At 45.4% G+C, this 15,105-nt stretch overlaps 1 protein-coding gene across 1 annotated transcript in view; it reads left to right on the forward strand.

The window, feature by feature from the left end:
• The window catches only part of nelfcd (negative elongation factor complex member C/D), a 58,443-nt gene that overhangs the window by 22,597 nt on the left and 20,741 nt on the right, over nt 1-15,105 (forward strand). Inside the window, exon 9 of the mRNA XM_084316199.1 lies at nt 13,855-13,989. Coding sequence (XP_084172325.1) covers nt 13,855-13,989 — 135 coding nt within the window. The remainder of the gene's footprint in view (nt 1-13,854; nt 13,990-15,105) is intronic.

A 15,105-nucleotide genomic window follows, 5' to 3' on the forward strand; every position in this document is an offset into this window, starting at 1 on the left:
GGCATGAGCGAGCATAGCAAGATATGGCAAATCACAGTGTTTCACATTAGGATCTAGCATCCTAATAGGCAAATAATAAGAATCATTTAAAATGATTCAGTTTAAAAATAGTCATCAGTAAGAAGTAAAAAGTGCAATAACCGACACATGAATTTGATAGGCAGTGTAAAAGAGTAGGCAGGGTAAGAATAAATACAAGTTGTGTCAGGATATCCCTGATGTTTCCTCTTGCCACTAGGTGGTAGCAGATATCTATCAGTGAAATGCCTGAGCAAAGAGATAGGTTTTAAGCTGTCTTTTAAAGATGTCTAGCGAGTTGGCTTCCCTGATGTTTTGGGGTAGTTTGTTCCATAGTTTTGGGGCATAGTTGATAAAGGCTGCATTACCGATCCTCTTTTGACTGCTTCTGGGAGCCTCTAGTAGTCCAGCAGCTGATGATCGCAGTGTTCTTGTTGGTGTGTAATTTATTAGAGTGTTGGCGATGTAGCTAGGTCCCTGTCCATTTAGAGCTTTGTATGTAAGGAGAAGGACCTTAAAGTCAATTCTAAATGTTACAGGAAGCTAGTTAGCAGTCGGGCTGCAGAGTTTTGGATTAGCTGAAGCCTCTCTGTGGTTTTCTTAGGGAGACCTGTGAAAAGTGCATTACAGTAGTCTAACCGGCTAGATATGAATGCATGAATTAGCTTCTCAGCATCGTTCTGATTAATAAATGGTCGTACTTTTGCTATATTTCTGAGATGGAAGAACGATGTTTTCGTCACTTTGAATAGGCTCTCACTCTCAACATTTACAACTTGATGCTCACTGATGTTGGTCTTACTGGAGTATTTTGCTCTACATGATACATGATGATACATTTATTTTGGAGGAAAGTATGTCATCTGTATATGGAGCCAGGGTTTTATGAACATCATCATCTCTCTGCTGAGCAACAGTAAGTATGCGTTGGAGGCCTTCTACTGTGGGCCTTTGGATGTAGGGATCTTTTTTCTTGCCTTTTTCCAAATGTTTCCCACAGATGATACACAGATTTGGATCCAATGTCTGTAAGACATTCTCCATTGTTTCAAGAGACTAGTAAAAAGGAAAGATATACATTTCAGAATTAGTATTTTCACACGCATGTAATAAAATGTTGAATTACACATGTAACCTAACGTTATGGTATTATCAGCCGTAAGAATTGTGCTAATCATAGCCTACTCAACTTAACTACTACTACTTAACTACTTTCTAGTTAAGCTAGGCTATTTAGCTACTTAGATTAGGAAAGTTAGTCTCAGCATTTTCACATCACATAATATTTGCAATGATTTACCTGTCAAGTTATGAAGTATCCATGAAGACAATGATGCAGATAGCTACAGCAGGATCCAACTGGTAGCCTAACAGTAACCAATTGTTGACCACACCACAACTGTAATAAACTGTAAGCAGTGCAGGCTCTACTGTCCTCTGCTGGTGTGGACATAGCAGTAACATTGAATTTGTCAACATGCTTCTCAACACTGATAATGGGCTTTGGACTGAAGACTTCATTATGTAAATGTTTCATTTTCTTTAATTTAGGACACCTCATACATTTACTGATGTAACTCCCTGACCATGCATGCTATATTTACACATGTGGTATTGCTGGATTCAGCACAACCACACCTTTCCGAAAAGCCCTCATCTGTGTTTCTATGACAATCCATGGCAGAGCTACTACAAAGTAAATGAGAACATTCTGCAGAGATATTCATTTTTTACATTTCCGCTTATTTTAAGTATGTGTACATAGGTATATATTTCCTACATGCATAAAGATATTCACATCCAGGTTTTTCTATTATGTTAAGCAACTGTCTGACTGCTAGCATGCCAATTTTGAAAGCTCTTGGAGCTTGTATTATTAATCTACATGAGTTTATATGTCTCAACTCCCATACGGCCAGGCTATATTTTGGTTATTTTTTCCTTTGGGGGTGTATAACAATATCTATCAATTTACCTATTTTTGCAGTAAAATATTTTTATACAAGAATACATTTCATATATGGGAGACCTTAGAGATGAGGAAAAACAATGTTGTGTTTTGTTCTACCTCCGGTAGGGGTATCTCAAAAGCGAAAGCCCTTTTTGACAGTTTGTCACAGCACTAATATGGGACACGCTGAGATATAGGTGAAAAAACTCTTGATTATCCCAAGACTGGTAAAATAGATTCCTTACCTCAGATCAGATGTTCTCCAAAAAGATTATTCCAATTCCTGATCGCCATTCCAAATATCGATCGCGTTTATTGATCCAACGCTGGGTACTGGAAACACATATTCCACGCTGTTCTGCGGCTCGGCAATGAATGGGATCGTCTCCGGTTACATGCCTGACAAATAAAATGTGGATTCCGGACTATTTTTTTCCCCCCCATCCATTTCATTCAGTCCAATCCAATGGGTGCAATACCATCCAGAGAGACGATAGGGCGCGGTATTTTCCCTGTTCGAGCTCAGATAGATCCCCACTGGTAACGATTGATGAAAAATTTATGGAAATCGATAATAAAAAAAATAACGATTAAATAGCACTCAACGTGTTAAAAGGCTGTGTATGAATTCATGACTAGAAAATGAAACGTGCATAAGGTGCTTTGTTTTGGATTTATGAAACCCTGCATATGCATCGGTGCATGTCTCATCAGTCATCTTCAAGTGGTGTGTATTCCATGCTGCTATATAATCGTAATCCTTTGTGTTCTGAAGGATCAGATTAAACCGAATATATATATTTATTTATATATATATATTTAATTGTATTTGTATATCCCCTGATATCCCCTGATATCCCTTGTATATTCCTTGTACAATATGCATTGAATATCCCTTCTAGTCTACTGAACATCCCATAATAGTCTCCATTCTACCATTGGACGAGACCTTGGTGCCAGGTCGCCATACCCCTCAGACCAAGTTCAATCGTACCGCTCAACATGTATGGACAAGTCCTAGTTCCGCGTAGGAATATGTCTACCGCACCACTAATGGTACTATTTATTCATAGTGCGTATATATACTGCGCTATTAAAGTAGAACTTCCTTTTAGTCCAGTTCCTTACCCTCCAACAGAGTGACAGACGCAAAAGCCTCCCCGCGAACCACGTGTGGGCAGTAAGGCCAATTCGGCCCAGTATCGGCATTGAGACATCGTGTATATTAATATTTGAATAGTCATATTTGGCACTATATCGTCGAGTTGGACGTATTCTATTAAGCTAATAATAGTCTATTCATATATAGTGCCTCGTGCGGTAAGAGTTCTATAGTAATCAGCACCCCCATCGTTTCGGGCATCAGCTGGACGCTTATCCAGGGTGGTTGACCCCACGTGAAGCTGCACCCGAGGAGCTCCAGGCCAAAGAGCGAGTGGACCTGTATATTGGATTATTCTACCGACGACGGCTAGCCTTCCCCGGCTTGGATTATGCTTTGAGTACTTTGATTATTCTATGGATAAAGGCCAACACTGCGGTGTGTTGGAAATACCCCCCCCGGAGAGGACGACAGGTGAGACGGCGCTCTGCACAGTGAGGTCGCCTCACGTCTCTCCGTCGTGGACCGGAGGACGCCGGCCACAGAGGGTCCAACTGCATTCATCTGTGGATCGAGGATCGTTGGGCACCGTGTCGCACAACTGTGGACTCTCCCAAGATACCCTCGGCCAGACGGGATCCAGCCAGTGACTCTCTAACCCCCCCCCCCCCTCCAGCTGTCCTACAAGCAGTCGGAACCTTCCCCTAGTGTATCCAGCTATATAATCATTCAAGTATCATCGCTATTGTTCCCTAAATATTCCAGGTTGTATATTTGCTTCCTGCGCAATCAGAGATTGGACATTCGATATTGATCTACCTACGAATACTCATTTGCCATAAAAGTGCATACTATTTCAAATCATAAATGTAATTAAGTGATCGTTGTACATACCTTTTGCTATGTATTAAAACTCAAACTTTCGATTTGGTACATTTGTGTTGGATCCGTTTATCAGGTGGGAGTGTTCAACATATTCATACCTAGTACTGGGTGGCCAGAGTCTAAAGTACAAGAGGTAGTGGTAGTAAGTATCATATCTAACCATACAGTCAGGGAATTGTACCCCTCAGTTACAATTGGTCCTTCGAGCCGGAGGGTAATCAGTGTAATATTAATATAGTGTTATTAATATTAAAATGGCCTATGATGAACACTCCACGAAACGATCCTCCTAACCAACAACGCCCGCGGCGCAAACGACAGCTCCCTCAGTACCTAGAGGCTTACGCTGTCAGTCAACAACCTAGTCTTCTACCAACAGTAAACGCGGTAAAACTAGAAAGTAAAATTATGTCTAACCCTAACGACCAGGCTACCCCGACCATAGAGGCCCCTATGGGTTCTAATGTAACTGACCAAGCTCACGGTGGGGACCAGGGGGAACCAGACATGACTTTACACCCCGCCAATACCGAAGAAGTAGTCCCCGACGAGTCCCGGGAGGAAGACAACACTACCGAGAGAGAACTCGGCACGGAAGAAGATGAGGAGAGCACCGTGGAGATAGAGCTCCAAGACTCCGCACGGAGTACCCCAAGGGACGGCTCCCCTATACAACCGTCTTCTCCCAGCGAGGCAGAGAGGACACTACAGCAGGCATTCCTCGTCAGCCTGAAAGCCTCTACTGAACGCGATAGACTCCAGGGTGAACGCGATCGATTGCAGATACAGCAACGGAGCGAAGAAGAGCACATACGCCTGGAAATAAGACTCATTCAGATGGAAGAGAATATGACAAGAGACCGGGCCGACGCCCAGCGCGCCGCCACCGGTGCCCAGAGAGAATCGGATCTCACCAAGCGCGAAGCCGAGCGCGACAGAGCACAAGCGCAACTAATAGAACAGCTGATCAGAAGGACAACACCCCCTCCCTCCACCAGAGGCTCCAGGAACTCGTCTAGACATCACTCCAGGGCGGCATCCCCTAGCCGAGTAAGCGACCCTGAACTTGACCAACAGACGAGGTCTATACCCCCCGCAGACCCCCTTCCCCAACCGGTCCAAGCGAGACCCAGCCACCGGGAAGGAGCAGCATACACTGCGGAGAGGCTAAATCAAAGACTACAAGCCCTGGATGACCTAACGGAAGACGAAGAGGAAGAGGAGGAGAACCACGCCCGACGACAGCACAGTACTCTACCGGACCAGGAGGTCCAGTACAGCCCAGGCTATACCCCCGCGGAGCTGCGCTACAGACCCCCGACGCTATTCACGGGTGAGCACGACGCACGACCCGCACCGAGGAACAGCACCTGGACCAGCGGGCCATGGTACACAGCCGGTACCAGCCCACGCCAAGGAGCAGGAGGAGACTCGCCTAGGAGGCCTCTCCCCCAACGCTCGCCGATGTATCAACAATCCGCGTCATACATTGGCACACCTATGGTACCAGACTTCACTACCTTGTCAAAAATACTTGAAAAGCTGGTCTATAAAAGATTAATTGAACATCTTAATAAGCACAATATTATTTACACTCACCAGTACGGGTTCAGAAAGAAACATGCAACATATATGGCAATAACACATCTAATTAATGAAATATACAAAGCTAAAGACAGAAAGGAAAACACTATAGGTATTTTTTTAGACTTATCAAAGGCATTTGATACAGTCAATCACAATATCCTCCTGCAGAAGCTCTCACATCTTGGAATAAAAAACAATGCACTGCTATGGTTCACCAGTTACCTTAAAGATAGACGTCAGTCTGTATCCTATAATGGGACAAATTCTCCTTTTCTTCCTTTACTTTGCGGTCTGCCCCAAGGTTCAATTATTGGGCCTTTGTTATTTTTGTTATATATCAATGACCTCCCTAACGTCTCAGACAGGCTGTCGAAAATTTTATTTGCAGATGACACGTGTGTATTCTATTCACATAAAGATCCTGATACCATCATTAGGGTCATAAATGAAGAACTTAACAAACTATCAATTTGGTTTAAATGCAACAAATTATCACTAAACATTAAAAAAACGAATTTCATTTTTTTTTGTCTCAAATCTGTGATTTTGAACTCTTCATCTAAAGTAGTGATCAATGACATCCCCATAGCTAGGGTGTGTTTTACACGATTCCTTGGTGTTCTGCTTGATGAATCCCTATCATGGAAACCTCATATCACAGCCATAACTACAAAAATGGCCAAGAGTATTGGTATTCTTGGAAAAACACGTCACTTGCTGAGGTTGCCACAATGTTATATTACTCTATGGTTTACCCATATATCAACTACTGTAATTTAGTTTGGGGTAGTACGCATCAGACCAAACTTGAGCCCATATACCGTCTGCAGAAACGAGCTCTAAAAATAATCAGCTGTGTACATCGAAGTCATTCTTCTCAGCCTCTATTCCATAAGTTAGGTATCCTCAGTGTTTATCAAGTGAATCATCTTCAGACTGGTTTATTTGTGCATAGTTCTTTAAACAGAGCCCTTCCCCCTTTTTTTCATGACATGTTTGCCCACAATCACCAAATTCATAATTACCCCACACGTAGTTCCTGTTTGCTAAGACCACCCTTTTCACGCACTTCCCAATCTCAGTTTTGTTTGCTCTACCGAGGGTCAAAGTTGTGGAACTCTTTGTCTCCACATATTTTGGAATTTTCTTTTCTGAAATTCAAAAGAGCACTGAAATCTCATCTCCTAGATCACCAATATTTCCCATATGGACTTCCTTTACAAACTGTAGTCTGATGGCTTGATGTATTTTGTTATTGTATTTTCGTTTTATTATATATTCTTACTGTCATTGATTGTTTTCTCTATACCAGAAATCGTATGGCATGGGGTACCTACTTCGGTGTCTATGTAGGCCTGCTTGTGTGTGTTTGTTTGTTCAGGGGGGGGGGATTTTATCTTATATTTTATATTTATCTTGATATAATGTAGTTTTGCTTCCTGGTGAATGCCACATGCAAGCCCCTTGAGGGTTTTTAGGCAATTCTCCTACACATCCCTTGTGGACTATATTGTATTATATATGTAACTGTTTTTATATGTGTAAATAAACAAACAAACAAACAAACAACATAGCGCTCGCCTACGCCACTTCCACGACCCCATACACCGCAGCGCTGGTAGCGTTGGACCGGAGATATGGACGTATATGGGATTACGTGATCCAGGAGATCGGGCACATCGACCGCCTACCCCCAGCAACAGACAATCGAGCACTGGACGACCTGTCCATCAGAGTGCAGTCCCTGGTAGGGATGCTGGGAGCGCAGAGGGAAAAGGGTAGGCATGAACTATACGCCAACTCAAATGTAGAGAGGATCTTGGAGAAGCTACCGCCCGCCCGACAGGAGCGCTTTAGGCGGCAGAGAGACCACCGAGACCCTAATGGCCCCGAACCGAACCTCCTCGATCTAGCCGACTTCCTGGCGAGAGAAGTCAGCAGCTTACGGCTAGATACATTCGGACGGAGCACCCCTGGCTCCAGAGAAGGAACCAGGAGACTAAATGATGGAAGAAGATCGGTGACTGTCATGCACCAATCGGAGTCAGTGCCAAGCAGTAGGAGCCACAGTACCCCCTCAAGAAAGGAGAAGTGGAAGATAGTGTGCCCCTACTGTGAGAAAGAACACTGGCTGTCACAATGTGACTCATTCCCCAAGATGAATGCGGAGGAAGCGAGTCAATGGATAAAGTCCAACAGACGCTGTTTTCGCTGTGCGCGATCACACATGGCAGCCGAATGCCGCTTAAAGAAAAAGTGCAGTCGGTGCGATGGAGCCCATCTGGACATACTCCACGACAGTAACAGACGGCGGCCTCCACCCGCACCATCAAGCAGCAAAGCAAGCGTCATGTACATTGACCCCGCCAGCAGCAGCGGAGCCAGAGTGCTCTTAAAGGTAGTCCGTGTGACATTGAGCTACCAGAATAAAGTCATGGACACTTACGCCGTCCTTGATGACGGGTCAGAGAAGACCCTTCTGCTCGCGTCCGCTGCGGCCCAGCTAGGGCTGCGGGGGAGCGAAAACCAAATGACAATTCGGACAATAAGAAGAGATTTGAAAACGATAAAGGGCGAGAATGTCTCATTCTCTATCGCAGCAAGCGGCCAGCCCGAGCGACGGTACAGGATTACAGACGTTTTCACCAGCCAAGAAATAGGACTGTCGCGGTACACATACCCCGTAGCCAAGCTGATGGAGAAATATGTACATCTACGCAAGCTACCGATCCCACTCATAGACGGTGCTACCCCGACACTGTTGATAGGCTCCGACCATGCAGACCTCATTGTCCCGATAGACCGGGTTCATACCGGACCCAGAGGCTGTCCTGCAGCAGTCGAGACCCGCCTAGGATGGACTCTCCAAGGCCCACTCGCCAAATCTCTCAACCGAACCACAGCCACTAGCTGTCTCCACTCCCGAGTCACAGAGGGAGACACCGCACTCCTGCAGCATGTAGAGAGGCTATGGACCTTAGAACAAATGCCCTTTAAGAACGAAAAGAAAGACATTCGCTCTAAAGACGACATCTACGCCATTAACCTCCTCGAGACGGGAACAAAGAGTCCCAGTCAGCGGCGTGTTGAGATACGCCACGCCACTCCTGCGGCGGGAAGGGATGCCTACCTTTCACGCAAAGAAAGACGCCACAGAGCGGTACCTACTAAACACAGAGCGGCGCTTAGCCAAGGACCCCGCCCAAGAAAGTGTATACCGCGCTGAGATTGAGAAGCTCATCACAGCGGGACACGTCACAAAGATTGACATTAAAGAGGCCGACCAGACGACTGAATCGTGGTACGTGCCCCACCACAAGGTTCATCACAACGGCAAAGACCGCATCGTGTTTAACTGCAGCTACCAGATCGGATCCCAAAATCTGAATAAAGAGCTATTGCCCGGTCCTACACTCGGCCCCTCCCTACTAGGCGTACTACTCCGCTTCCGCCAGGACAAGGTGGCTATCAGCGGGGATATCAAAGGGATGTTCCTGCAGGTGAGATTAGTAGAGGAGGACAAGCCCCTGTTGCGGTTCCTATGGAGAGAGAGGCCAGGAGATGAGCACCCAGCCATCTACCAATGGGAAGTCCTCCCTTTCGGAACTACATGCAGCCCATGCTGTGCTACATTTGCACTACAGAGACATGTCGCAGAGGACCCAGCAGCGGACGAAGAGGTCCGACACAGTGTGAAGAACAGCTTCTACGTAGATAACTGTCTACAAAGCGTTTCGACCCAGGAAGAAGCCGAGGCTCTCCTACTTAAACTCCGCGCCTCTCTGATCAAAGGCGGCTTTGATCTCAGGCAGTGGGCCAGCAGCGATCCGCACGTACTGCGCAGCCTCTCCTCAGAGGACAAGGCAGCGAGCAGCGAGACCTGGATGGCCACAATCCCAGGAGAAGCCCAAGAGATGACACTAGGACTAGTGTGGCGCTTCAAAACAGATTCGCTCCACTATAGACACAAACCCCTGACCACGGAACAGGGAAGGTCGACGGCAATACCGACCACCAGACGGAGTGTGTACAGAACACTCGCCCGACAATATGACCCGTTAGGATGTATACTACCGTACACCACCAGGGCAAAGATGATTGTACGAGCATTGTGGGACAAGGACCAGGGCTGGGACGACCCCATTCCCGCACATCTTGCATCCACCTGGAGAGAGTGGGAGATGGAACTCCACTCACTCCCAGGCGTTAATATACACCGAAGCTACTTCCCACCCACGGTGAGGCCAGAGACATGTAAAATGGATATACACGTCTTCAGTGACGCCTCCGAGGTCGCCTACGGATCAGTAGCCTACTTGCGGGCCCAAGAAGAGGGGGGAGAGATCTACACAGCATTCATCCTCGCCCGCTCGAGAATAGCCCCACGCAAGCAACAGTCTATCCCACGTCTAGAGCTCTGCGCAGCCCTCGCAGGAGCGCATCTAGCCACGCTCATCCAACGTGAGCTCACCATTCCGGTGCATAGAACAATCCTGTGGTCAGATTCCACGACAGTACTCGCCTGGATCAAATCGGATTCATGCAAATACAAAGTCTTCGTGGGAGTCAGAGTCACTGAGATTCAAGAGTTAACCGGAGAGTTAACCGGAGAAGCAAACTGGCGCTATGTTGATACAAAACACAACCCAGCTGACGTCATCACCCGGGGAATGTCCCTAGATGACTTAACCCGTTGTAACATCTACAGTGACGGACCAGCATTCCTCAAGCTCCCGGAAGGAGATTGGCCCACGCCCACCCCGAGGGAAGCAAGTGACGAGGAGGCTGAGAATAAGAAACCTATGTTCTGTGGATTGAGCACTGTTGTCTCCGCAGACCCCAACATAGACGATTGCATTACCATAGAGAGTGCGCAGCAACGGACATTCCTGCGGCACCACCCAGAGATTCAGTCCCCCGCTGATATGTCAGCAGCTGACTACGAGGAAGCAGAACTGCTTCTACTGCAACGAGCCCAGAGAGACTCGTTCCCCGATGAACTAGACTGTCTACAGGGAGGAAAGCCCGTCCCATCAGACAGCAGATTGATTCATCTGGCCCCCGAGAGTGACACACATACCCTCATCAGAGTGGGTGGTCGCCTGCGGAGAGCCCCCAATTTACCGGATGACATTAAGTACCCGATCGTATTGAACAGCCGACACAAGGTCACAGAGCTGATTATAAAGAAATACGACGAGGATGTACACCACGCAGGAGCAGAGAGAGTCTTCGCGGAGATCAGACGTCGTTACTGGATACTTCAAGGAAGAGAGGCGGTGCGACGCTTCCAGCGAACCTGTCTAGACTGCCGAAAGTGGCGCGCGCAGCCCAGCATACCACGGATGGCTGACCTACCTCCATGTCGCCTCCGACTCTGCGACAAGCCATTCCACTCAACAGGCATGGACTGTTTTGGCCCGCTGCACATAAAGAAAGGAAGAGGCACCGAGAAGCGGTGGGGTATTGTATTCAAATGCATGACCACCAGAGCGATACATATCGAGCTCCTTCCGACCATGAGCACAGACTCATTCCTTATGGCCTTCCGAAGATTCACATCACGGAAAGGAAAACCGTCTACATTATTGTCCGATCACGGGACAAACTTCAAAGGCGGAGAAAGAGAGCTGAGGGAGAGCTTCCAAGCTATGGGCCCAGAACTTAAGACCCACCTCGCTCCAGCCCAGATTGACTTCCAATTCAACCCCCCAAACGCACCCCACTTCGGTGGAACTTGGGAACGAGAAGTACGTTCTATAAAGACAGCCCTGTACGCAGTACTTGGGGCCCAGACTGTGGCGGAAGAAGTCCTAATGACAGTCCTCACGGAGATTGAGGGAGTATTGAACTCAAAGCCCCTCGGTTACGTCTCCAGTGATGTAGCAGATGTCGACCCAGTCACCCCCAACACCCTCCTGATGGGGCGGCTAGATCCCGCGTTACCCCAGACAATGTACCGGCCTGAAGAAGCGAACGGCCGACGAATGTGGAGGTACAGCCAAGTATTAGCCGACAAGTTTTGGAGCAGTTTCCTACTGCACTACCTACCGTCTCTACAGACCCGCCAGAAGTGGGTAAAAGAGAGAGACAATTTGACGGAAAGAACAGTCGTCATGATTATTGACCAGTCACTACCCAGAGCTATGTGGCCGGCTGGCCGCGTAAGCAAAGTGATCACCGGTGCCGATGGCAAGGTCCGAGCAGCTGAAGTACTCGTCCAAGGGCGCACTTACACCCGTCCTGTGGCGAGGCTCATAGAACTGCCCCGACTCCCAGACACAATCGATGATGACCATGACCCTATGACTTTGTGAGTTGACTGACCCTTACAGCGAACCCTTGAGTGGTAGACAGTGCGGTTAATCTGTCTCTGCTTAACTAATTAGGCTGGGACCAATTAGGGGGCGGCTGTTCTGAAGGATCAGATTAAACCGAATATATATATTTATTTATATATATATATTTAATTGTATTTGTATATCCCCTGATATCCCCTGATATCCCTTGTATATTCCTTGTACAATATGCATTGAATATCCCTTCTAGTCTACTGAACATCCCATAATAGTCTCCATTCTACCATTGGACGAGACCTTGGTGCCAGGTCGCCATACCCCTCAGACCAAGTTCAATCGTACCGCTCAACATGTATGGACAAGTCCTAGTTCCGCGTAGGAATATGTCTACCGCACCACTAATGGTACTATTTATTCATAGTGCGTATATATACTGCGCTATTAAAGTAGAACTTCCTTTTAGTCCAGTTCCTTACCCTCCAACAGAGTGACAGACGCAAAAGCCTCCCCGCGAACCACGTGTGGGCAGTAAGGCCAATTCGGCCCAGTATCGGCATTGAGACATCGTGTATATTAATATTTGAATAGTCATATTTGGCACTATATCGTCGAGTTGGACGTATTCTATTAAGCTAATAATAGTCTATTCATATATAGTGCCTCGTGCGGTAAGAGTTCTATAGTAATCAGCACCCCCATCGTTTCGGGCATCAGCTGGACGCTTATCCAGGGTGGTTGACCCCACGTGAAGCTGCACCCGAGGAGCTCCAGGCCAAAGAGCGAGTGGACCTGTATATTGGATTATTCTACCGACGCCGGCTAGCCTTCCCCGGCTTGGATTATGCTTTGAGTACTTTGATTATTCTATGGATAAAGGCCAACACTGCGGTGTGTTGGAAATACCCCCCCCCCGGAGAGGACGACAGGTGAGACGGCGCTCTGCACAGTGAGGTCGCCTCACGTCTCTCCGTCGTGGACCGGAGGACGCCGGCCACAGAGGGTCCAACTGCATTCATCTGTGGATCGAGGATCGTTGGGCACCGTGTCGCACAACTGTGGACTCTCCCAAGATACCCTCGGCCAGACGGGATCCAGCCAGTGACTCTCTAACCCCCCCCCCCCCCTCCAGCTGTCCTACAAGCAGTCGGAACCTTCCCCTAGTGTATCCAGCTATATAATCATTCAAGTATCATCGCTATTGTTCCCTAAATATTCCAGGTTGTATATTTGCTTCCTGCGCAATCAGAGATTGGACATTCGATATTGATCTACCTACGAATACTCATTTGCCATAAAAGTGCATACTATTTCAAATCATAAATGTAATTAAGTGATCGTTGTACATACCTTTTGCTATGTATTAAAACTCAAACTTTCGATTTGGTACATTTGTGTTGGATCCGTTTATCAGGTGGGAGTGTTCAACATATTCATACCTAGTACTGGGTGGCCAGAGTCTAAAGTACAAGAGGTAGTGGTAGTAAGTATCATATCTAACCATACAGTCAGGGAATTGTACCCCTCAGTTACACTTTGTATTCATTCCATTTCATTTAATTTCAAACCTTTATTTAGATTAAATTAGATTTATTGTCATTATACAGCACAGGTACTGTACCACGAAAAGAACATTGTTCTGTCAATCAACAATTTAAACCTGAACAGCAACTGAGGTTTCCCTCATTTACAGTAATGTTGAGTGCACATACAAGTGCAAAGAAAAAGCACATCAAATCACACAGTATATAAAATCATAGCAATAAGATAGCAAGACCAGGCAAAGCTTTAAGGACTGAGTTAATTCCATGAGCTAGAGGGGCTTCATAGCAAAATACAGATTTACCCTGTTCAGAGCAAACTCTGGGGACCTTACGGACCAGCCAGCCACTAGAGCGGGGTCCAGAGGTTCCAAAATTCCATTCCAATAATGATGTACGTTATGCAGGAGGTTATTCATTCATTCATTATTATCCTGAAAAATTATATAATATTGTTTTTGTTTCCTCTTTCAGATCAGAGTGCCGGCCTTCTTGGACCTGTTCATGCAGTCGTTGTTTAAGCCCGGCTCCAAGATCAACCAGGACCACAAACACAAATACATTCACATCCTGGCGTATGCCGCCAGTGTGGTCGAAACGTGGAAGAAGGTACATCACTGTCAAATTTACCTATATCCCGCCCTCTTTTCTTGATCCTCCAATCACAAGTGTTGCTTTAGGCTAAAGTCTGTATGAATTTAATTAGATTAGATTAGATTCAAGTTTATTGTCATCATACAGCACAAGTACAATGCAAATAAGTTTGGTATCCAACCAGAGTGCAAATGTATCAGTAAAGTGCGATAGTAATATACAATATACAGCTGATTAAACTGGGTATAACATTTATAAATGAGTACTACTGAGTAATAATGCTAATCAGATGTATGTACAGAGTTGTAGTATTAATATGTACAGTGATACAGGTATAAAGACATTATGGTAGTAAGTCTGGCCAGCAGCGTAACTAGTAAGGGATATGTACAGATAATATATAGATATAGTATCTACAGATATGTAAAAAGGATTATATGCAGGTATGTACACAGACAGATGTGTGTGTGTATGTATATATATATATATATATATATATATATATATATGAATAGAATAGAAATCCTTTAATGATCCCGAAGGAAATTCGGCACTAAAGATCGCTCACATTGAACAACAATAAACATTTAGGTAGTCAATAGGACTAAAATAGGAATAAGAATATAATAATGTAAAAAAAAGAAAAATAAAGAATAAAATACGGACCGGTATATACATTCTTGTATGTATATACATTCTAAAATCTTAAATATACAACTATCCAGCCAAAAATATACAGTAAAATGTACAGTAATAAGTGTGAAAATGTAAAGTGAAAAGTGTCCAGGAGGATTTTGGTAAGAATAAATATATGTATATGGTATATACAGCATTATTGTACACGCTATCATACAGAGTTATATGGGTTATATTCAGGTGTATAAGTAGGTATTATAGAAGGATTATAATTTATTAGGATTATTATTATTTAAGCAACAGTTGTGATTGGAGGATCAAGAAAAGGGGGCAGGGTTTGAGATGGGTCAAATTGAAATGTGCACCTAAAAAATATATTTTATAATAAAGTGTTTAGGCTGTGTTCACTGTTCAGGTACGTTATGTGTCATATACAGTAGGGCTGGGCGATATGGCCAAAAACGTTATCGCGATAAAATTATTAAATTATTTTCA

Source organism: Notolepis coatsorum (assembly GCF_963971535.1).
Source record: "Notolepis coatsorum genome assembly, chromosome: 6".
Classification (NCBI taxonomy): domain Eukaryota; kingdom Metazoa; phylum Chordata; class Actinopteri; order Aulopiformes; family Paralepididae; genus Notolepis; species Notolepis coatsorum.